Below are 23,201 nucleotides of genomic sequence, written 5' to 3' on the forward strand. Positions count from 1 at the left end.
CTTGTGCTGTCAGAGGCCCCCAAACAGCTCCCCAACCTGAAAGACTTGCATTTGTTGTGATCACAGTCCAGGTTGGATGAACAAAAGAAGTCCCTAGAACTATACGATGGTGATCTAACCACCAAGTCAGAGATAGTTGAACATTGGGATTTAAGGATATTAATTGTGATATCCTTGTATAATCCCTGCACCATTGGTTCAGCATACAAAGCTGGAGAGGTTTCATATGAAAACAAGCAAAGGGGATCGCGTCCAATGCTGCAGTCATAAGACCTAAAACTTCCATCCACATAGCTACTGAAGGGAATGACTGAGACTGAAGGTTCCGACAGGCTGCAACCAATTTTAAACGTCTCGTGTCTGTTAGAGACAGAGTCATGGACACTGAATCTATCTGGAAACTTAAAAAGGTGACCCTTGTCTGAGGAATCAAAGAACTTTTTGGTAAATTGATCCTCCAACCATGTTTTCTTAGAAACAACACTAGTTGATTTGTGTGAGATTCTGCAGAACGTAAAGACTCAACTAGTACCAAGATATCGTCCAAATAAGGAAATACCGCAATACCCCGCTCTCTGATTACAGAGAGTAGGGCACCAAGAACCTTTGAAAAGATTCTTGGAGCTGTCGCTAAGCCAAAACGAAGAGCAACAAATTGGTAATGCTTGTCTAGAAAAGAGAATCTCAGAAACTGACAATGATCTGGATGAATCGGAAAATGAAGATATGCATCCTGTAAGTCTATCGTGGACATATAATGCCCTTGCTGAACAAAAGGCAGAATAGTCCTTATAGTCACCATTTTGAAAGTTGGCACTCTTACATAACGATTCAAAATTTTCAGATCCAGAACTGGTGTGAATGAATTGTCTTTCTTTGGGACAATGAATAGATTTGAATAAAACCCCAGACCCTGTTCCTGAAACGGAACTGGCATGATTACCTCTGAAAACTCCAGGTCTGAAACACACTTTAGGAAAGCCTTTACTGGATTTGTTGGGATGCATGAGAGAAAATATCTTCTCACAGGAGGTCTTACTTTGAATCCTATTCGGTACCCCTGAGAGACAATACTCAGAATCCATTCATTTTGGGGGCCCTGGAATGAGGGCCGCACCTTCATGCAGACTTGGGGGCTGACTTTGGTTTCTTAAATGGCTTGGATTTATTCCAATTTGAAGAAGGTTTCCAATTGGAAACAGATTCCTTTGGGGAAGGATTAGGTTTCTGTTCCTTATTTTGTTGAAAGGAGCGAAAATGGTTAGTAGCTTTAGATTTACCCTTAGGCAAAAAAACTCCCCCCCAGTGACAGTTGAACTAATCGAATCCAACTGAGAACCAAATAACTTATTACCTTGGAAAGAACAAGATAGCATAGTCATGTCAGCATTCCAAGATTTAAGCCACAAAGCTCTTCTAGCTAAAATAACTAAAGACATAGATTTAACATCAATTTTGATGATATCAAAAATGGCATCACAAATAAAATGATTAGCATGTTGAAGCAAGCGAACAATGCTAGACAAATCAGAATCCAATTCTTGTTGCGCTAAATTTTCCAACCAAAAAGTTGATGCAGCTGCAAAATCAGCCAAAGAAATTGCAGGCATGAGAACTAATATCTTCCATAAGAATAGTAGTACGTTTAGCAAGAGTAGAAATAGCCCCATCAACTTTGGGGATCTTTTCCCAAAACTCCAATGTAACTGCTGGCAAAGGATACAATTTTTTAAACTTTGAAGATGGAATAAAAGAAGCACCAGGCCTATTCTATTCCTTAGAAATCGTTTCAGAAATAGCATCAGGAACTGGAAAAACCTCTGGAGTAACCACATGAGGTTTATAAACAGAATTTAAAAGTTTACTAGTTTTAATATCAAGAGGACTAGTTTCCTCAATATCCAATGTAATCAACACTTCTTTTAACAAAGAACGAATATACTCCATTTTAAATAAATAAGTAGATTTGTCAGTGTCAATATCTGAGGAAGGATCTTCTGAATCAGATCCTCATCAGAGGAGGATAATTCAGTATGTTGTTGGTCATTTGAAATTTCATCAAATTTTAAAAGACCTTTTATGTTTATTAGAAGGCGGGGTGGCAGACAAAGCCTTCTGAATAGAATCAGAAATAAATTCTTTTAAATTCACAGGTATATCTTGTACATTAGATGTTGAAGGAACAACAACAGGCAATGTACTATTACTGGACACATTATCTGCATGTAAAAGTTTAAAAAAGTTTAAAAGTTTAAAAGTTAATCATGACAACTATTACAAACTACAGCTGGAGATATAACCTCCACACGTTTACAACAAATGCACTTAGCTTTGGTAGAACTGTTATCAGGCAGCAAGGTTCCAACAGTGATTTCTGAGACAGGGTCAGATTGAGACATCTTGCAAATGTAAGAGAAAAAAACAACATATAAAGCAAAATTATCAATTTCCTTATATGGCAGTTTCAGGAATTGGAAAAAATGCAAACAGCATAGCCCTCTGATAGAGAAAAAAGGCAAGAGGCATATAGGAATAAGGTTTTAAAAAATGAAAATATTTGGCGCCAAGTATGACGCACAACACAAACAGGAAAAAATTTTTTAGCGCTAACAACATCCGGAAATGACACATTGAAGACGCAACCTTGTGAAAGGACTCGGCGTCAACTAAGTGACGAATTTGCGTCATCGAATGTAACTTAGCGCCAAAAAATCTTGTGGCAAAAATGACGCAATATACTTTGGCATTTTGCGCCCTCGCGAGCCTAATTCTGCCCGCAAATTTAAAATGACAGTCAAATTGAAAAAAGACTATTCCCCAGGTAAGAAATACATTTTTCAAAAAAAATGCATTTTCCAGATATGAAACTGACAGTCTGCAAAAGTTAATATACTGAAAACCTGAATCATGGCAAATATAAGTACAATACATATATTTAGAACTTTATATAAATACATAACGTGCCAAACAATAGCTGACAGTGTCTTAAATATTGAAAACATACTTACCAAAAGACACCTATCCACATATAGCAGATAGCCAAACCAGTACTGAAACGTTTATCAGTAGAGGTAACGGAATATCAGAGTATATCGTCGATCTGAAAAGTGAGGTAGGAGACTAATCTTTACACCCGATAACAGAGAACCTATGAAATAGATCTCCCGTGAGGAAAACCATTGCATTCAATAGGTAATACTCCCTTCACATCAATCTGACATTCACTGTACTCTGAGGGGAATCAGGCTTTAAAATGCTGAGAAGCGCATATCAGCATAGAAATCTTAGCACAAACTTACTTCACCACCTCTATAGGAGGCAAAGTTTGTAAAACTGAATTGTGGGTGTGGTGAGGGGTATATTTATAGGCATTTTGAGGTTTGGGAAACTTTGCCCCACTAGCTCATGGACTCCTGCCAATTACATGAAAGAAATATGTATGTATATATATATATATATATATATATATATATATATATATATATAAACACACTCCCAAAAAGTGAATCCACCCTCCTGGGACATCAGCCTGAGTGCAAAGATGAAATGAATATAGAAGCAAACAAATGCACTCTCAGGTATTCTTTGTATTGAGTCAATTATTGAATACATTTTGGTTGTTGATTAACTACAAAGAAGACGTGAGAGTGCTTTTGTTTGCTTCTATACTCACACACACACACACAGATAGATATCCATCTTTATCAATATCTATGTATATGTATGTAACTCAATCTTAAAGCCATTAGCCTGCCTTTTTTTTTTCTAATACCCGAGATCTTTGAGCCCTTATAACTTTTTTGTGCAACATTTTTATTTAAAATGTTGTGTCAGACAGTGTTAACATAAGTGTAACTGTACTTTGTCATGTATTTTTGAAGTGTTTTGTGCAAATTTATGGTTTCGGACAACAGCTAACCACAGCTCTGGATCACAGTAAAGTTTGATGCGTAAAGGGAGATCGTGCTAGCACAATCTCAATTTCACACCACTTGTAATATCAGCGCAATCAAAATGGCTCGCAAAAAACACGATTGCGCTAGCGCAAAACCGTTTGCACCTCACTTGTAATCTAGCCCTTAAGGTTTTAATGTAACACGAGTTGTTAATGAATTGTAAAAGAAGAATGTTCCTGTGGATTATTGTATTGCGCCATTATCTTAGAGCCATCAGTTCTTAAAAGTGCGAGTACCTTGCCGTTTCCTTCACATAAAGCCTTTTCCCTACATTATTATGCTATGTGAGTGTATCGGTTTCCTTTGAGGATACTATCCATCTGCTGGATTAGACACATTATCATAGGGGCGTTTTACTAGGAATCCCTGGACTGCCTCACTCCCATGCCAGTATCTAGGCTCCATTTAAAGTACACAATCACTGACTAACATTACACACAGTGCTGTTACATAGTATTCAAGGCATGTGTTCTTTACCGATTTGTTTTTAAAATTATGTTCTGAATCAGAGATTTTCATTCATGCTTCTATGTCCCTTTTAAAGCTTGTCGAAAAGTGCAGTAAAAGAACATACTAGTAAAAAAAGAAGAATATTGAATAGATTTGGATATATACATGTTCTGAATGGTTTCTTGGTTTCTTACCAGTCGCCTGGCTGTTGTACATCTCTGACCTGCTGTACCAACAGCAGCAAAAAGAACTGAAGAAGTGGCAAGGTTAAGATCTGCATCTTCAAACACTAAGAAAAGACAAATGAATTCAATTAAACCGAATGAAGGTAGGAATTATATTACACAATGAAAAATCATGCAAGCTGCCTAAACTACTTATACTGCCAGGTAAAAAATAAAAAAAGTTTTAATAAATATTAATAATCATTATCAATAAAAGTACCACCAGAGAGGAAATGTACTAATGTTATAGATCATTATAAATTACAGCAGAACATTGGGGAGTTGAACGGGCAGAGGACAGCGTTTTAATAGATAGTAAAATAGAATTATTTTTTTTAAATCATTTCCACTATACCATTCAGGAAAGGTATAAATTATTTAGTATCTGTGCTTAGAGAAGAGTAATATGGTTTTGATACGGGAGGTTTGAAACAAACATCTGTAATGGCACAGGATGGAGAAGTGATGCACGAAAGCTCGCCTCTTCCGCTGTCCCGGGACAGACATACTGATTTGCTGCTTAGAAGTCCTTTACAATGGGATGTGGCTACTGAGGAACTTTTGAGGTAAAATATCTTTCTTTTTTACATAGAGATGTTCAGGTGATATTTTCTAGTTCGCTTTTTACAGCTATACTGCATCACTTTCAAGTGTTTAAACATTTGGGTATTATTGCCCTTTAAGTGTCACTTCCCTTCCCACAAACTCCAGTCATTCTCTTTGCCTGCGTTGCAAGGAGGTGGTGAAGTTTTCGGTGTCTGATAAGAAGTTCTGCAATCAAGATTGTATTATTTTAAAGCAGAGTAGGTTTGCTCTGATCTTTCCTGGGGTCTAGCCTTGGTCCATGTCAGTCTCTTCAGTAGGGCAGTGGTGGCTTTTAAGCAATTAGGAACTTGTGGGGTACAATCCTCACTGCGCTTTCTCAAACAATTTTGCTGCCCTATTCTGAAAGCCTGAGTAAGCTTACTCAGTTCTTTCCTTTTCCACAGGTCCATGTGAGGAGCGTCACCCTCTCAAACCAGGTGAGCTGCCGGACAGACTGATTTTCAGGTAAGTGCCATGTTTAATTTTTCTTTAAGTGTAAGGAAAATCTGGCACTTGAGCAGCTAGCTCCAGTTACCAATTAAGGGGACATTTTATTATTGAACCTATTTAGCGTTTCATTATTGTTATTGGTGGCTCAGTTTGGGTTTTTAGCTCTGATTGAGATCCGGACAGGGCTTTTGTAAGGTTTGTGGGCCGTTTTTGTATAATCTTTTAGTACGGTCATACTTTCATAGGAACTTGTAATTCCGACTGCCGGGACGGCCCCAAATTAAAAGAGGGGCGGGTCCTTTCAGAGGTGGCAGTTAGTTGGCGCGCTTTCCGTTTTCTCTCTGAAGACAAAGTATCGGATAATTCAGCTTCCGGAATAGTGACACAGATGTCGGCTGCTCCGCTATAGACGGTTTAGACGACGGATTTACAGGTCCGTTGTTCAGACAGATCAATTGAGTGGTGGAATCGTTCTCAGGCAGCAGGACAGGTAGGCACCTCAGTAAAGCTGCTGAAGTGTAGAGGGGTTGCCTGGGGAATTTGAAGTATATCTGCTCTATTTTTTTTCTTCAAAAACCTAATTTAAAGGCACAGTAGCTTTTTTTATCAGTTATCTTATTAAGGGTAAAATAAACACCGTTTTTATTTTCTCTTTTGGGGCTTTTTTGTTACAAGATGGATCAAGAGGCTTTGCAGATTATTGTATGCAAACTAGGTTTGGACTCCCAGGTGGAACCACCAGTACCATTTTGTTCATGTATTGAGAGAACTTTGTGTTATAGGGACAGACTTTTTGATCTTGAGCCACCATTAGCTAAGTCGGATGCTGTTCAGGTTTCTCCTGTACCAGATATGCCGCAGCTTTCCCCTCAAGTGCTCCAATCTTTTTCTACACATGGAGTGCCCTGCGTTTCCTCTCACAATCCGGCAGGATTTTCTTTGCAAGACATTGCTACCCAGGTATCCTCTGCGGTATCTGAGGCGCTGTCTGCTTTTCCCATACTCCAGGGAAAGTGCAAGAGGAAGTTTAAAGAATCAGTGTGTAAGGTTTCTGATCAGGTTGTGGCTAGCCAAGGTACTCTTTCTCAAAAGTCTGAGGAGGAAGACACTTCAGTAGCGTCTGAGGCTAGAAATCTCAGACTCTGACAGTACAATTCCTTCTTCTGAAGCTGAAGTTGTATCCTTTAGGTTTAAGCTGGAACACCTCTGTCTGTTACTTAAGGAGGTTTTAGCTACCTTGGACGACTCTGATACGACTGTCGTAGTCAATCCTAAGTACTTTGATGTTCCCTCTGCGGTGGAGGTTTTCCCTGTACCAGACCGTACTACAGAGATTATTGCACGGGAGTGGATGAGACCTGGAATTCCTTTTTCTCCATCTCCAATTTTCAAGAAAATTTTCCAATAGCTGACTCTATTAAGGAGTCGTGGCAGACTGTTCCTAAAGTGGAAGGAGCAATTTCCACTTTGGCCAAGAGGACCACTATTCCCATAGAGGATAGTTGCTCCTTTAAGGATCCAATGGATAAGAAACTGGAGGCCTTGCTAAAGAAGATGTATGTTCACTAGGGTCTGCAATGGCAGCCTGTGGTGTGTATTGCCACTGCCACCAGCGCAGCAGCCTACTGCTTTGATGCGTTATCTGATTCTATTCAGACAGATACTCCTCTTGAGGAGATCCAGGATAGGATTAAGGCTCTTAAGTTGGCCAATTCCTTTATCACGGATGCTTCTTTACAAGACATTAAGTTGGGAGCAAAAATATCTGGTTTTGCTGTACTAGCAAACAGAGCCTTATGGTTGAAATCCTGGTCTCCAGATGTTTCATCTAAGTCCAAGCTTTTGGCGATTCCCTACAAAGGTAAGACCTTGTTTGGGCCGGGCTTGGCTGAAATTATTTCAGATATTACAGGAGGAAAAGGACATATCCTCCCACAGGATAAGAGAAATAGACAGAAAGAGCGTCAGTAATTTTCTTTCCTTTCGAAACTTTAGAGGTAAGCCTCCACCCCCTCTTCCAAGCAGGAACAGTCCAAGCCTTCCTGGAAGCCCAATCAGTCTTGGAACAAGGGGAAGCAATCTAAGAAGCCAGCAAATGATTCATAATCAGCATGAAGAGCCTGCCCCCGATCCGGGAGCGCATCCAGTAGGGGGCAGACTTTCTTAATTTACTCAAACTTGAATATGAGATGTTCCAGATCCTTGGGCGGTGGACATCGTATCTCAGGGGTACAAACTAGAATTCAAGGCGTTTCCTCCCAGAGGCAGGTTCCTCCTCTCAAGATTATCTGTAGACCAGATAAAAAGAGAGGCATTCTTACATTGTGTCTAGGATCTTTCCGCCCTGGGAATAATAGTTCCTGTTCCATCTCAGGAACAGGGTCTGGGATTCTAATCAAATCTGTTTGTGGTTCCCAAGAAAGAGGGAACTTTCAGACCAAGTTTAGACCTAAAATGTCTAAACAAGTTCCTCAGAGTACCGTCCTTCAAGATGGAAACTATACGTTCCATTCTTCCCTTGGTCAAAGAAGGTCAGTTCATGACAACCATAGACCTCAAGGATGCATACCTTCATGTTCCAATTTACAAGGATCATCACAAGTTTCTGAGGTTCGCCTTCTTGGACAATCACTTTCAGTTTGTAGCTCTTCTGTTTGAACTGGCCACAGCTCCCAGAATCTTCTCAAAAGTTATGGGGGCTCTTCTGGCAGTGGTCCGGTCTTGGGGCATTGCATAGGCACCATATCTGGACGACATTCTGGTTCAGGCGCCATCTTTTCAACAAGCAAATTCTTATACAGAGATCTTGTTTTCTTTTCTTTGCTCCCACGGATAGAAGGTGAATCTGGGAAAAAGTTATCTGGTTCCAGCTACAAGGGTAGTGTTCTTGGGGACCATAATAGATTCCCTATCTCTGAAAAATTTTCTGACAGAGGTCAGAAAGGCTAAGACTTTCAACTCTTGCCTTGCCCTTCAGTCCTCTCCTCGGCCACCAGTGGCTCAATGTATGGAGGTAATTGGTCTGATGGTAGCTTCAATGGACATCATCCCATTCGCTCAGTTCCATCTCAGAGCTCTGCAGTTATGCATGCTAAGACAATGGAACGGGGACTATGCGGATCTGTCTCTGCGAATAGATCTATATCAGGCAACAAGAGAATCTCTTCCGAGGTGGTTGTCTCAGGAACACCTCTCCCAGGGAACTTGCTTTCACAGACCTTCCTGGGTGATTGTGACCATGGATGCCAGCCTGCTGGGTTGGGGAGCAGTCTGGGGCCCTCGTTGGAAGATCTGGGTCTATGGACTTTGGAAGAGTCAGATCTCCCCATAAACATCCTAAAGCTAAGAGCAATCTTCAATGCTCTTACTGGCCTGGCCTCAGTTAGCTTTAGCCCGGTTTATCAGGTTCCAGTCGGACAATATAACTTCGGTGCCGTACATCAACCACCAGGGAGGAACTCGGAGCTCCTTGGCCATGACAGAGGTGGCTCGAATTATTCAGTGGGCGGAGAACCACAACTGTTGTCTATCTGTGATCCAAATTCCAGGACAGGCCAATTGGTAATTTCTGAGCCGACAGACTTCATGCCGGGGAGTGGGACTTCATTCGGAGGTGTTCTCCAGCTTGACCCTCAAATGGGGGTGGTCGGAGCTGGATCTCATGGCATCTCGGCAGAATGCCAAGCTTCCGAGGTACAGTTTTGTCAGGATGCCAGGAATCAGACTGAGACGAGAAGTGCAAAAAATAATCACACCTTTATTAACAGAAAAAATTTATAAAAAGTCCACAGGTCAAAAAACAAGCCAGGAATCAAAACCAGAGCTGGTAGTCAGACGAGCCGAGTCAGGAGCCAAAGTGAATAGTCAGACGAGCCGAGTCAGGAGCCAAAGTGAATAGTCAGACGAGCCGGAATCAGGAACAAGGAGAACAGCAGAGTCAGGAACAAGCCAGGGATCAGGAACCAGGAGAGATGTCAGCCAGCCAGGTAATACACAGGAGCTCTCACAAACAGGTCTGAGACAACGCAAGGGCAAAGCATACTGAACAGAGGCCCTTTAAATAATAAGTGATGACATCATAATTCTGAGACTGCATCCTGTATCACACGGATAATGTACACCAGCCTGGCCATAAAAGGAAGTGCAGGAAATGAGCAGCATCACACAGTATGCACCAGAGTCAGCAAGAGAGGTGAGTAAAATGGCTGCCAGCAGCACATGGCAAACAAAGCAGGGAAAAAACCCTAACATGTTTGAGGTCAAGGGATCCACAGGCTGTCCTGATAGATGCCCTGGCAGCCCCTTGGAATTTCACTCTAGCATACCTGTTTCCCCCATTCACTCTCCTTCCACTAGTCGTTGCTCGGATCAAGCAGGAGAGGACGTCAGTGATTCTCATATCTCCAGCGTGGCTTTGAAGGATCTGGTATGCAGACCTAGTGGAAATGTCATCTTTTCCACCTTGAAGACTACCTCTGAGGAAGGACCACCTGCTTCAGGGTCCGTTCCTTCATCCAAATCTCGTTTCTCTGAAGCAGACTGCTTGGATTTTGAACAATTAATTTTATCTAAGCGCGGGTTCTCAGATTCGGTCATTGAGACCTTGATCCAGGCCCGTAAGCCTGTGACTAGAAGGATTTACCATAAGATATGGCGTAAATATCTGTATTCATGTGAATCCAGAGGCTACTCGTGGAGTTTCATTGCAAGTTTCAACAAACACGGAGCTGCTCACTGCAAGACATTCCTAAGCAGTGACATCACAACTATTCCAGACGGCTCAGCTTACAAGCAGGCGTCATATCAGCTGTTCAACCGTTCTGTCTCAGCCTGTCTCACTGATTCACACGCTCTGCTGCCACAGAACATTTTCCTGCTAATCTCTATATGCAGGTAGTGTGGTCTCAGTGGTTTCCTAAACATTTTGGCTGTACTTAGAATTATATTACCAGCATAAAATCCTCATTGCTATTTTTCCAGTGTGGAAAATTTATACTTTATTAATTTGCAAGTATAAACATAGCGAGAGATTCTACGCCTATTCACATATTAATTCAAGTTTGTGAATTCTATATAAACTCACTTTGTGCCCTAAAATTAACATTTATCCATATGTTAATTTACAGCTAAGTGATACAAAACCTATCATCCACAGTTGTGATCCATACAAAGGATTGAATTGATGCAGTGAATTAATTCATTACAGGGAGAAACCCCACCCCAGTGCGAAGAACAGCCTTATCCACATGAAACACCAGATAAGGGGGCTCATATTGCAAGTCCGCCAGATCAGAAACTCTGTGTGTCGATGCAATGGCCAACAGATAGAGAACCTACCATGATAGAATCTTTATGTCAAGAGAATGCATAGGTTCAAACAAGACCTTCTGCAAGACCTTAAGTAACAAGCTTAAGCTCCAAGGAGGAGCCGACTGCTTAAAGACAGGCCTGATTCGAGCTAGAGCCTGAACAAAGGATAGTATGTCAGGGAGATCAGCAAGTCTCTTGTGTAACAGAATAGATAAAGCCGAAATTTGCCACTATAGGGAACTAGCGGCGAGACTCTTCTCCAATCCTTCTTGAAGAAAGGACAAAATCCTGGATACCTTCACCCTGTGCCAAGGGTAGCCATGAGTCTCACACCAGGACAAAAAAGTCCTCCACACCTTATGATAAATGCGACGAGTGACCGGTTTTCTTGCCTGAACCAGAGTGTCAATCACATTTTCCGCAAAACCCCTTTTGCCAAGACTAAGCGTTCAATCTCCATGCAGTCAGCCTTAGAGAATCGAGATTTTGATGTTGAAAAGGTCCCTGTTCCAGCAGATCCCTCTGACAGGGTAAGCTCCATGGCGGAGAGGATGACATCCCCACCAGATCCGCGAACGATGTCGTCCTTGGCCATGAAGGAGCAATCAGAATGGAGGATGCTCTCTCCTGCTTTATATGCGCCACTACACAAGGAAGAAGCGGTAATATGTATACTAGACCGAACCCAGAAGGCATCGCCAATGCGTCTATTAGCTCCGTCTTGGGGTCCCTTGACCTCGATTTGTATCAGGGAAGCTTGCAGTTTAATTTGGAAGCCATGAGATCGATCTACGGCGTCCCCCATCTGAGACAGATCTCCACAAACACCTCGGGGCGAAGAGACCATTCCCCCAGGGGAAAAGTCTGTCTGCTGAGAAAATCGTCCACACCCGGGATGTGGATCGCAGAGAGCCTACTCCAGTATCTGAGATACCTCCCTCTGGCCTCCCTGGTGGTTGATGTAAGCCACCAAGGTGATGTTGTCCATCTGGAACCTGATAAAGCTGAAGTCTCTGAGACAAGGCCATGCCTCCAGAGCGTTGTGAATCACTCTAAGCTCTAGAATATTTATTGGAAGGGCCTCTAAGAGAGACCACTTCCCCTGTGTCATCCTGGCACCCCAAACAGCTCCCCATCCCACCAGACTCACGTCCATGGTAACATTCTCCCAGGATGGTCTCAGGAAGGATGTTCCCCTGGACAGGTGATCCGGGCGGATCCACCAGGAAAGGGAAATCTGAGTCTGCGCATCCTTGTGTATCGACTGCGACACATCAGAATGATTGCCGTTCCACTGTCTTAACATGGACCATTGAAGAGGTCTGAGATGAAACCTGGTGAATGGAATGCTGTCCATGCTGGAAACCATAAGCCCAACCATTTCCATGCACTGAGCTACGGTGTAGACTGAAGGGCAAGACAGGTGGACGCCATCTTTGCGCGTCGCTTGTCCGTGAGAAAGATCTTCATGAACATGGAGTCTATGATCGTGCCCAAGAACTCCACCCTGGTACTGGGAACCAGAGAACACTTCTTGAGGTTGACCTTCCAAACGTGAGATTGGAGTAACTGCAGCAGGACCCTAGTGTGATCCTCTGCCAGATGGAATGATGGCGCCTGAACCAGAATATCATCCAGATAGGGTGCCACCACGATGCCCTGGGATCTGACCACTGCTAGAAGGGCCCCCAGGACCTTGGTAAAGACTCTCGGGGCCGTCGCCAGACAGAAGGGGAGCGCTATGAACTGGAAATTCTGATCCAGAAAGGCAAATCTGAGGAGACTGAAATGGTCCCGGCGAATCGGAACATAAAGATAGGCATCCTTCAAGTCATTAGCTGCCCCTCTTGAACTAGGGGCAGAATGCATCCGATTGTTACCATTTTGAACGATGGAATGAACCGGAACTTGTTTAAACATTTGAGGTCCAGAATCAGGCGACAATTGCCCTTCTTTTTTGGGACCACGAACAAATTTGAGTAATACCCTAGACCCCTTTCTGCATGGGGTACTTGTACGATAACCTTCCAGGCACCCTTGGATTGGTCCGCTTTGGCGGTGGGCTGAGCGCGTTGCGCCTTATCCCCGCAAAAGGGACGAAAATTAGCATTCTTAGGCTTCGCCTTCTTATCCTGGGGAAGGAAGGCACCCTTGCCTCCCGTAATTGTGGATATGATAGAGTCCAGACCTGGACCGAACAGGATCTTGCCCTTGAAAGGCAAAGATAACAGCCTCGTCTTATAGGTCATGTCCGCCGACCAAGATTTTAGCCACAGAGCTCTGCGTGCAAGAAACAAAAAACCTGGCACCTTGGCATTTAGACGGATAATCTGCATATTAGCGTCACGAATGAAAGAATTGGCCAACTTTAGGGCCTTAATCTTTTCCTGCACCTCTTCGAAAGAGGGCTCACCCTCAATCATATCAAATAATGCATCGCACCAATATGACGCAGTTCCAGCAACCGCCGCTACAAACGCTGCCGGTTGAAAAAGAAATCCTGTGTGCTGAAACATCTTTCGCAACATGTTTTCCAACTACTTATACAAAGGCTCCTTGAACGAAGAACTATCCTTTTAAGGAATCGTCGTGCGCTTAACGAGCGTGGAGATGGCCCATCCACCTTGGGAATGGTCCCCCACAACTCTAGCTGGGCCTCCGGGACAGGGAAAAGCTTTTTAAATTGAGAAGAAAGGGAAAAGGAAGAACCCAATCGCTCCCACTCATTCTTAATAATGTTCGCCATCTTGACAGGAACTGGGAAGGTCTGGGGAACCACCTTTTCTTCCTAAACCTTATCCAACTTAGGAATGGAGTGCTCCTCTGGTAGTTTGGGTTCCGGAACCTCTAAGGTAGCCAGCACTTGCTTTAACAAAAAACGCAAATTCTCCATTTTAAACCGAAAACCGGGTTCCTCCGCTGCCGGAGGTTTAGATGACACAGACTCCGACCACGAAAGGGCCTCTTCCGACGCGTCGGATTGGGCCTCTTCATTGTACCACCCCTCTGGGGCATCCGACAGAGACAACTCGTGGGTCAGGCCGCTATGAAAAGCTCTACGCTTGCGCTTAGCAGAACGCGGCAAAGCATGGATCACCTTAGCGACTGCAGTTTCAAGCTGGTCCGCAAAGTCCGGCGGCCAAGCAATTTCCCCCGAAGGGGCAAGTCGGACCCTGGGGCGCTGCATGTGGAATAGGTGACACCAATGGGAAACGCACCTCATGGAACGGAGACCCCTCAGAGGTGGACGGCTCAGTAGCGCTAGACATTCTCTTATGTTTGGAAGTCCTAGCCTTCTCAAGGCATGTTGAACACAATTGCGCAGGCTGGGCTACTAAAACCTCACAATAAACACAGGTATAAGACTTAGATAAAGATGGAGTACCCTCTAACACGTTAGAATCCTCCATAGCTTTTAGAAAAAGACTAGAACAGGCCCCTTTATAACCACCAATGGCCGGGGCACTCACCACCTCCTATGAACCGGACTCAGAAACCGCTTTGTCTCCTCCGTCGCAAATCAGATCGGAAGTGAAGACGCCCCACCCGGTCACAAGGATGACTAAGCAGGACCGCCCCTGCCGATGAGAAAGCGCACCAAAATCTTGCAAACTCCCGGAGAGAACCTGTCAGTTCTACAAAAATGCCAGAGCCACGTCCTTGCACATAACACAGCACTCACATAATAAACTTATCATGTACATACCCCCTTGCTCAATAATCCCCTCATAGGAATATTACCCCTTGCTTCTATAAAGATAAAGGCGCCACACTGTGGCCCTGATTCTGTGTTATCATAATGTAAAAATGAAACAATCTTACCAGAATCTACGCCGTGGGACAGGAACACGGCACTTCAAGTGTGACAAGTAGTAGCAGCGCTCTTGACATGGACTTGAGAGAAGAAAGCAATCTGCGAAACTCATCAACGCCGACTGCTAAAGGAGCTGTTAATATAAGTCGGGATGGTGTCGCAAAGGGAAGCTCCTCCTGTATCTCTGGACTCTAACGTTCACCCAGGCCCTCAAGATGAGAAGCTTAAAGGGCTACTTAAACTCCTGTCCCATTGAGAAGGGTAGAACCCCTCATAAGAGACCTCCGATATTCCGGCACCTCTCTGCCACCTCCTGTGACGAAAGGCAAAGGATATCTGGGGGATGAGGGGAGTAGGGGAGGTATTTAAGCCTTTGACTGGGGTGTCTGCCTCCTCCTGGTGGCCAGGTTCTGAATTCCCACTAGTAATGAATGAAGCCGTGGACTCCTTTCCTTTTAGATGGAAAATATATTGTTAATAATATAAATAAAATACTAGATAGATGATGATATAGAGATAGATACTTAGATGAATGATAATTATTATATATTTAATATATAATTGAATTGAGTGTAGAAGATAGAACAGAAATTAAATAAATTAATTTAATGAAGAAAAAAAGTGTTTTTTACTTTAGGATGTCCCTCCCAGTCCCTCACTTTTTCTGTGTGTGTTTGTTGTCTTTCCAAAAAGTAGAATTGTCTCCCCTGACCCCCATACCATTCTATGTCTATTTCTTCCTCCCTCCCACCACCTTATTCTATAACTCTTTTATGTTCAACCAACAACAAATACTGCCTGTGTGTCGTCTCCTAGTATCATGTTCAAAAAAAGTCAGCCAACAGCTGTGGTTCCACATTGCAGCCCGTTTCTTCTTCTACAACAGCAAGGTCATCCAAATCCTGCAGCCTGTGTCTTCTACAACAGCAACGTCATCCTGCAAGTGCACTGCAAGCCTGTTTCTTCTACAACAGCAAGGTCATCCACATCCTGCAGCCTGTGTCTTCTACAACAGCAAAGTCATCCTGCAAGTGCACTGCAAGCCTGTGTCTTCTACAACAGCAAGGTCATCCACATCCTGTAGCCTGTGTCTTTTACAACAGCAAAGTCAGCTATTCAGCCAGTCCTCCAGAGCCAGTGTATTCTACAACTGCAAGGTCAGTCTCCTCCAGTGAAAGCCAGTGTTGCCCCAGTCAGTCAAACATGATGATGAGCAAGCCCATTTTTGTCTTCTCTGTATTCAAGTGTAAGCCTGTGGTCTCTTCAATCAAGGGGACTGCATCATCAAGCAGCCCATTGTTGTCTTCTTTATATTCAAGTGCAAGCCTGTGGTCTCTTCAATCTAGGTGACTGCATCATCAAGCAGCCCATTGTTGTATCCTATATATATTTAAGTGCAAGACTGTAGTCTCTTCAATCCAGGTGACTGCATCATCAAGCAGCCCGCTGTTGTCTTCTATATATATTCAAGTGCAAGTCTGTAGTCTCTTCAATCCAGGTGACTGCATTATCAAGCAGCCCATTGTTGTTTTCTTTATATTCAAGTGCAAGCCTGTGGTCTCTTGTCTTAATTGCAGCAGAAGCAGATCATCCTCCTTCTTGATCCAAAAAAATAGAGAATTATGATTAAGGTCAGGTACTGACCAAAACGTTGTTTATTTTTATGATGTCTCATATTAAAGGATATTGAATTATACCAAGTGGTGCTGCTATTTTTTGTCCTCGCATTTCTAGAGCCACAAGCCTGTGCAAGACATTTTTTTTGACATTTCTCACAAAGCTGGAAAAAGAAGATGGCATTAACTCAAGCCCAGGAAGAACCTCAACTGCCAAAGCATTCACTTATAACAGAGAGCCCAACAAGGTGGATCTCAAGACAACAGATGATAGAGAGAGTTTTAGAGCAACAGAGAGCATGATTTCAGGTTCTCTCTGCAGACAGAAAAAACAGACATCTGGTTCCACAATGGCAGGACACTGATGTTCTTGAATCTGTGAGTAAGGCACTGGGTCAAGTTCAAGATTTTACTGATGCCCTTTCTGGAGAGAATTACGTAGTCAGTGTATCATATATGAAACCAGTTCTGCATCTATTAAAACACAAAGTTACTGGCTCTGGAGGAAGATGATTTTGACCTGACCAAGACACTGAAATCTCAAATTCTTGAATATATGGATAGAAATTATGAAGAACACACTCAAGATCTGCTAGATATGGCATCATTCCTTGATCCCCGATTCAAGACAAGCTACATAAATGTGGATAAAATTCCAAGCATCAAGGCCAGGGTGATGTATGAGCAGCAAGTGGTGCAGGCGCCAAGTCAAGCAATCAGCATTCTCTCATGCAAAGTAATTGTAAATGTAGAAGATGTAGAAGACACAGTGCCAGCAACTGCATCAGATGGTCCTGCCGCAAAGAAATCAAAAAAGTCTTAGGAAGCTTTTTCAAGACTGAGTCCGCTGCGCCATCTTTGCAACTTGAAGAAGCCAAAGCATCAGAGCTGAACATAAATCCTGCTTTCTCCCTCCATTGATAGTGAGACAAACCTTCTGCAATGGTGGAAATTGGAAACTGCATCAGATTAACTTTCCCAAATTGAGCAAGCTTGCACAAAAATATCTTTCGGCCAGATTACGAGTTTTGCGTTAGAGGCTATGCGGTGCTAACGAGCAGTTTTCTCTCACCGCTCACTTACCTACAGCGCTGGTATTACAGGTTTTTACAAACCCGGGGTTAAAAAGGCAAGAAGTGAGCGTTGTGCAAAATTGTGCTCCTTACTGCACTCCAATACCAGCGCTGCTTAAGTCAGTTCCCCATAGGAATCAACGGGGAGAGCCAGCTGAGAAAAAGTCTAACACCTGCAAAAAAGCAGCGTAAAACTCAGTAACGCAGCCCCATTGATTCCTATGGGGAAACACATTTTATGTTTACACCTAACACCCTAACATGAACCCCAAGTCTAAACACCCCTAATCTTACACTTATTACCCCTAATATGCCGCCCCCGACATCACCGCCACCTACATTATTTTTATTAACCCCTAATCTGCTACTCCGGACACCGCCGCCACCTACATTATACGTATTAACCCCTAATCTGCTGCCCCCAACATCGCAGACACCTACATTATATTTATTAACCCCTAATCTCCCTCTCCCAATGTCGCCGCAACCTACCTACACTTATTAACCCCTAATTTGCCGCCCCCAACGTCGCCGACACTATACTAAATGTATTAACCCCTAAACCTAAGTCTAACCCTAACACCCCCTCTAACTTAAATGTAATTTAAATAAAATCTAAATAAAATTCCTATCATTAACTAAATTATTCCTATTTAAATCTAAATACTTACCTATAAAATAAACCCTAAGCTAGCTACAATATAACTAATAGTTACATTGTATCTAGCTTAGGGTTTATTTTTATTTTACAGGCAAGTTTGTATTTATTTTAACTAGGTAGAATAGTTAGTAAATAGTTATTAACTATTTAATAACTACCTAGCTAAAATAAATACAAAAGTACCTGTAAAATAAAACCTAACCTAAGTTACAATAAAACCTAACACTACAATTAAATACATTTACTAAATTAAAAACAATTAAATAAGGGGGCGGTGCCTAACCAAGCTCAGAGATGGACGCCTGGTCTCTGAGCTCCCGGGGATAAACAGCTAAATAAGGGGCTTAATACCGACTAAAAGGCTTGATCATACCACAAATCTAGTTGAGCTGCTGTGGAGATCGCTCCTAAGTCCAGTGCTGTCAGAGATGTGAGCTAGAACAGAAGATTGCCGCCACACCACCTGAGGCTTGAGGCCTATATACGACACACAGAGCTCTATGATACCAACCACTACCACTTTAAATAATAACATAAGTCTTTCTATGATCAGGATCTTATATATTCAGACCTATCAAATCTCAAAAGCTTCACTACGGCTAAGAATAACCCTTTATTAGAACAGTCTTACTATGGACTACGTCTACAGACAAAAAGCAGATTACCACAAATAAATACTTGTCTACCTATATATCTGTCTGACCTGCTACTTGGGTATAGTGCCCGTGCCTAAGTGGTGAGGTTTAACTACATACAAGAGTATAGATAAGTGCTATTGACATGATCACATTTTAGTCCTGAGCCAATTTAAATTTCATTATACTATATTACTATATAGGCAATTCCCTAAGCTGATTGTATCACCTGGCTAGCGTCCTGCTCATGTAGGCTCTCATTTACACCTGCCACATTGCATATTGACAGTAAGTCCAAGAAGGTATCAACAAGCGTCATAGTATCAACCTGATGATCCTTAGTCGCTTCACTTCTTAATTTTCATATTTTTGAGTATTTTATCACCCCTACCCCTCTGACCATCCCAATTTAGTTAAAAAAAAAAAAAGACATCTCCCCTCCCCTTTCCCGCTCTGCGAGATAGAGCGGGTAATACCCAATGTCCCTTTCCCGCCCCGTCCAGTGGTGACAGCAATCCCTGAGGGGAGATCCAACATATGTCCCTTTACCATATGGGTTTGGGGGTGATATACTTTTTATACCAACCCAGCCTTAAACTTATATTTCTTTATTTTACCCCCTGACCTCACCCCTTTAAGTTTCTGGTGGCTCCGCCCCCCTTATACCATTGAGCTTACTTTGTAAGCAAAGGAAAATATATCCTATAGAAAAATGTATTTTCTCTTCTCATGGGAACATCCTAATTCATTCATCAACAATATTCCTTTTCAGTGATCTTAAAAATGTGCAGTTATGGATAGTCTTTGAAGTGTGAACAACACATGTTTTTGTATTGAAATGAAATAGACAGATTGATATATGACCTATTATACCACTGCTACTAGTTTGGTATTAATTGTATGCATATCTCTGATCACCTGTACTTCTTTAGACTGTGATAACTTGCTGATGAGTGAACTACGTATATTTTACAGAAGACCAACATATGACCATTTATTGTTGAAATTTATTATACATTCTGTTGTTTATATATATATAGTTAATGTTTTATGCTCTACCAAGCCCAAAAGTGGCTAGAGATACAATATACTTACCACCATTGTGTATGTATACTATATCATGGTCCAAGAGTGACCTACTAATTTTAGAGGAGGTTTATACACTCATAAAAAAACTAAATTTATGATTACCTGATAAATTTCTCTCTCTTGCGATGTATCGAGTCCACGGATTCATCCAATACTTGTGGGATATTCTCCTTCCCAACAGGAAGTGGCAAAGAGAGCACCCACAGCAGAGCTGTCTATATAGCTCCTCCCCTAACCCCACCCCCCAGTCATTCGACCGAAGGCTAGGAAGAAAAAGGAGAAACTATAGGGTGCAGAGGTGACTGAAGTTTTATAATAAAAAATACTACCTGTCTTAAATAGACAGGGCGGGCCTGGACTCGATACATCGCAAGAGAAAGAAATTTATCAGTTAAGCATAAATTTAGTTTTCTCTTGCAAGATGTATCGAGTCCACGGATTCATCCAATACTTGTAGGATACCAATGCCAAAGCTTTAGGACACGGATGAACGGAGGGACAAGACAGGTACCTAAACGGAAGGCACCACTGCTTGCAGCACCTTTCTCCCAAAAATAGCCTCCGAAGAAGCAAAAGTATCTAATTTGGAAAATTTGGAAAATGTATGAAGCGAAGACCAAGTCCCGGCCTTACAAATCTGTTCAACAGAAGCCTCATTTTTAAAAGCCCATGTGGAAGCCACCGCTCTAGTAGAGTGAGCTGTAATCCTTTCAGGAGGCTGCTGGCCAGCAGTCTCATAAGCCAAACGGATGATGCTTTTCAGCCAAAAAGAAAGAGAGGTTGCCGTAGCCTTTTGACCTCTCCACTTTCCAGAATAGACAACAAACAATGAAGATGTTTGACGGAAATCTTTAGTCGCTTGTAAGTAGAACTTTAAAGCACGAACCACATCTAGGTTGTGCAACAGACGTTCCTTCTTGGAAGAAGGATTAGGACACAGAGAAGGAACAACAAATTCCTGATTGATATTCCTATTAGAAACAACCTTAGGAAGAAATCAGGGTTTGGTACGCAAAACCACCGTATCCGCATGGAAAACAAGATAAGGGGAGTCACACTGTAAAGCAGCCGAAGAGATAGCTACTAAAAACAGAACTTTCCAAGATAAGAGCTTAATATCTATGGAATGCATAGATTCAAACGGAACCCCTTGAAGAACATTAAGAACCAAATTTAAACTCCATGGCGGAGCAACAGGTTTAAACACAGGCTTGATTCTAACTAAAGCCTGACAAAACGCCTGAACGTCTGGAACATCCGCCAGACACTTGTGTAAAAGGATAGACAAAGCAGATATTTGTCCCTTTAAGGAACTAGCTGATAATCCCTTCTCCAATCCTTCTTGGAGAAAAGATAATAGCCTAGGAATCCTGATCTTACTCCATGAGTAACAATTGGAATCACACCAGTAAAGATATTGACGCCATATCTTATGGTAGATTTTTCTGGTGACAGGCTTTCGAGCCTGAATCAAGGTATCAATGACCGATTCAGAGAAACCACGGTTTGCTAAAATCAAGCGTTCAATCTCCAAGCAGTGAGACGCAGAGAAAGTATGCTTGAATGGACCTTGAATCAGAAGGTCCTGCCTCAGCGGCAGAGTCTATGGTGGGACGGATGGCATGTCCACCAGGTCTGCATACCAAGTCCTGCGTGGCCACGCAGGTGCTATCAGAATCACCGAAGCTCTCTTCTGCTTGATTCTGGCAATCAGACGAGGAAGGAGAGGGAATGGTGGAAACACATAGGCCAGGTTGAAGGACCAGGGCACTGCTAGAGCATCTATCAGCACTGCCTGGGGATCCCTTGACCTGGACCCGTAACAAGGAAGTTTGGCGTTCTGACGAGACGCCATCAGATCCAATTCTGGTGTGCCCCATAATTGAATCAGTTGGGCAAACACCTCCGGATGGAGCTCCCACTCCCCCGGATGAAAAGTCTGTCGACTTTGGAAATCCGCCTCCCAGTTCTCTACTCCTGGGATATGGATTGCTGAAAGATGGCAAGAGTGAGTCTCTGCCCATCTGATTATTTTGGAAACCTCTATCATCGCTAGAGAACTCCTTGTTCCCCCTTGATAATTGATATAAGCTACAGTCTTGATGCTGTCCGACTGAAATCTGATGAATTTGGCCGCAGCCAGTTGAAGCCACGCCTGAAGCGCATTGAATATCGCTCTCAGTTCCAGAATGTTTATCAGGAGGAGAGTCTCCTCCTGAAGGAAATAGGAGTGATCACAGCGCCAGAAAGGCCTGAGGGTCAGTATACACACAAAAGCAATGAAATTGGATTGGGTACTAAATAGAATTTATTACATACAATTAATTGTATGTAATAAATTCTATTTAGTACCCAATCCAATTTCATTGCTTTTGTGTGTATACTGACCCTCAGGCCTTTCTGGCGCTGTGATCACTCCTATTTCCTTCAGTTTTTGTTCTTTGGGGGACTGGTTAGACCCCCTTTGTGTATCACAGCTTAGGGTTCATCTTAGCGCTGCATTACCACATATATCTTTTTTAGAGTCTCCTCCTGAGACCATAACCCCTGAGCTTTCAGGGAGTTCCAGACTGCACCCCAGCCCAGCAGGCTGGCATCTGTCGTAACTATGATCCACTCTGGTCTGCGGAAACACATTCCCAGAGACAGGTGAACCTGTGATAACCACCAGAGAAGAGAATTTCTGGTCTCCTGATCCAGATCTATCTGAGGAGATAAGTCTGCATAATCCCCATTCCACTGTTCGAGCATGCATAGTTGCAGTGGTCTGAGGTGTAAGCGAGCAAATGGAACTATGTCCATTGCCGCTACCATAAGTCCGATTACCTCCATACACTGAGCCACTGACGGCCGCGGAATGGAATGAAGAGCTCGGCAGGTGTTTACGAGTTTTAATTTCCTGACCTCCGTCAGAAATATTTTCATTTCTACCGAGTCTATCAGAGTTCCTAGGAAGGAAACTCTTGTAAGAGGGAAGAGAGAACTCTTTTTATATTCACCTTCAACCCATGAGATCTTAGAAAAGCCAACACAATGTCCGTGTGAGACTTGGCTAGTTGGAAAGTTGACGCTTGAATTAAGATGTCGTCTAGATAAGGCGCCACTGCTATGCCCCGCGGTGTTAGAACCGCTAGAAGGGACCCTAGCACTTTTGTGAAAATTCTGGGAGCCGTGGCCAACCCGAAGGGAAGAGCCACGAACTGGTAATGTCTGTCCAGAAAGGCGAACCTGAGAAATCTGTGATGATCTCTGTGGATAGGGATGTGCAGATACGCATCCTTTAGGTCCACGGTGGTCATATATTGACCTTCCTGGATCAGTGGCAGAATAGTCCGAAT

The 23,201-nt window shown here is 42.9% G+C and overlaps 1 protein-coding gene across 1 annotated transcript in view; it reads right to left on the reverse strand.

The window, feature by feature from the left end:
- The window catches only part of LOC128648765 (alpha-aminoadipic semialdehyde dehydrogenase-like), a 283,737-nt gene that overhangs the window by 126,167 nt on the left and 134,369 nt on the right, over positions 1-23,201 (reverse strand). The window contains 1 exon segment of the mRNA XM_053701624.1: positions 4,601-4,695. Within this exon segment, the coding sequence (XP_053557599.1) occupies positions 4,601-4,695 (95 nt within the window).

Source organism: Bombina bombina, chromosome 2 (assembly GCF_027579735.1).
Source record: "Bombina bombina isolate aBomBom1 chromosome 2, aBomBom1.pri, whole genome shotgun sequence".
NCBI classification, from domain to species: domain Eukaryota; kingdom Metazoa; phylum Chordata; class Amphibia; order Anura; family Bombinatoridae; genus Bombina; species Bombina bombina.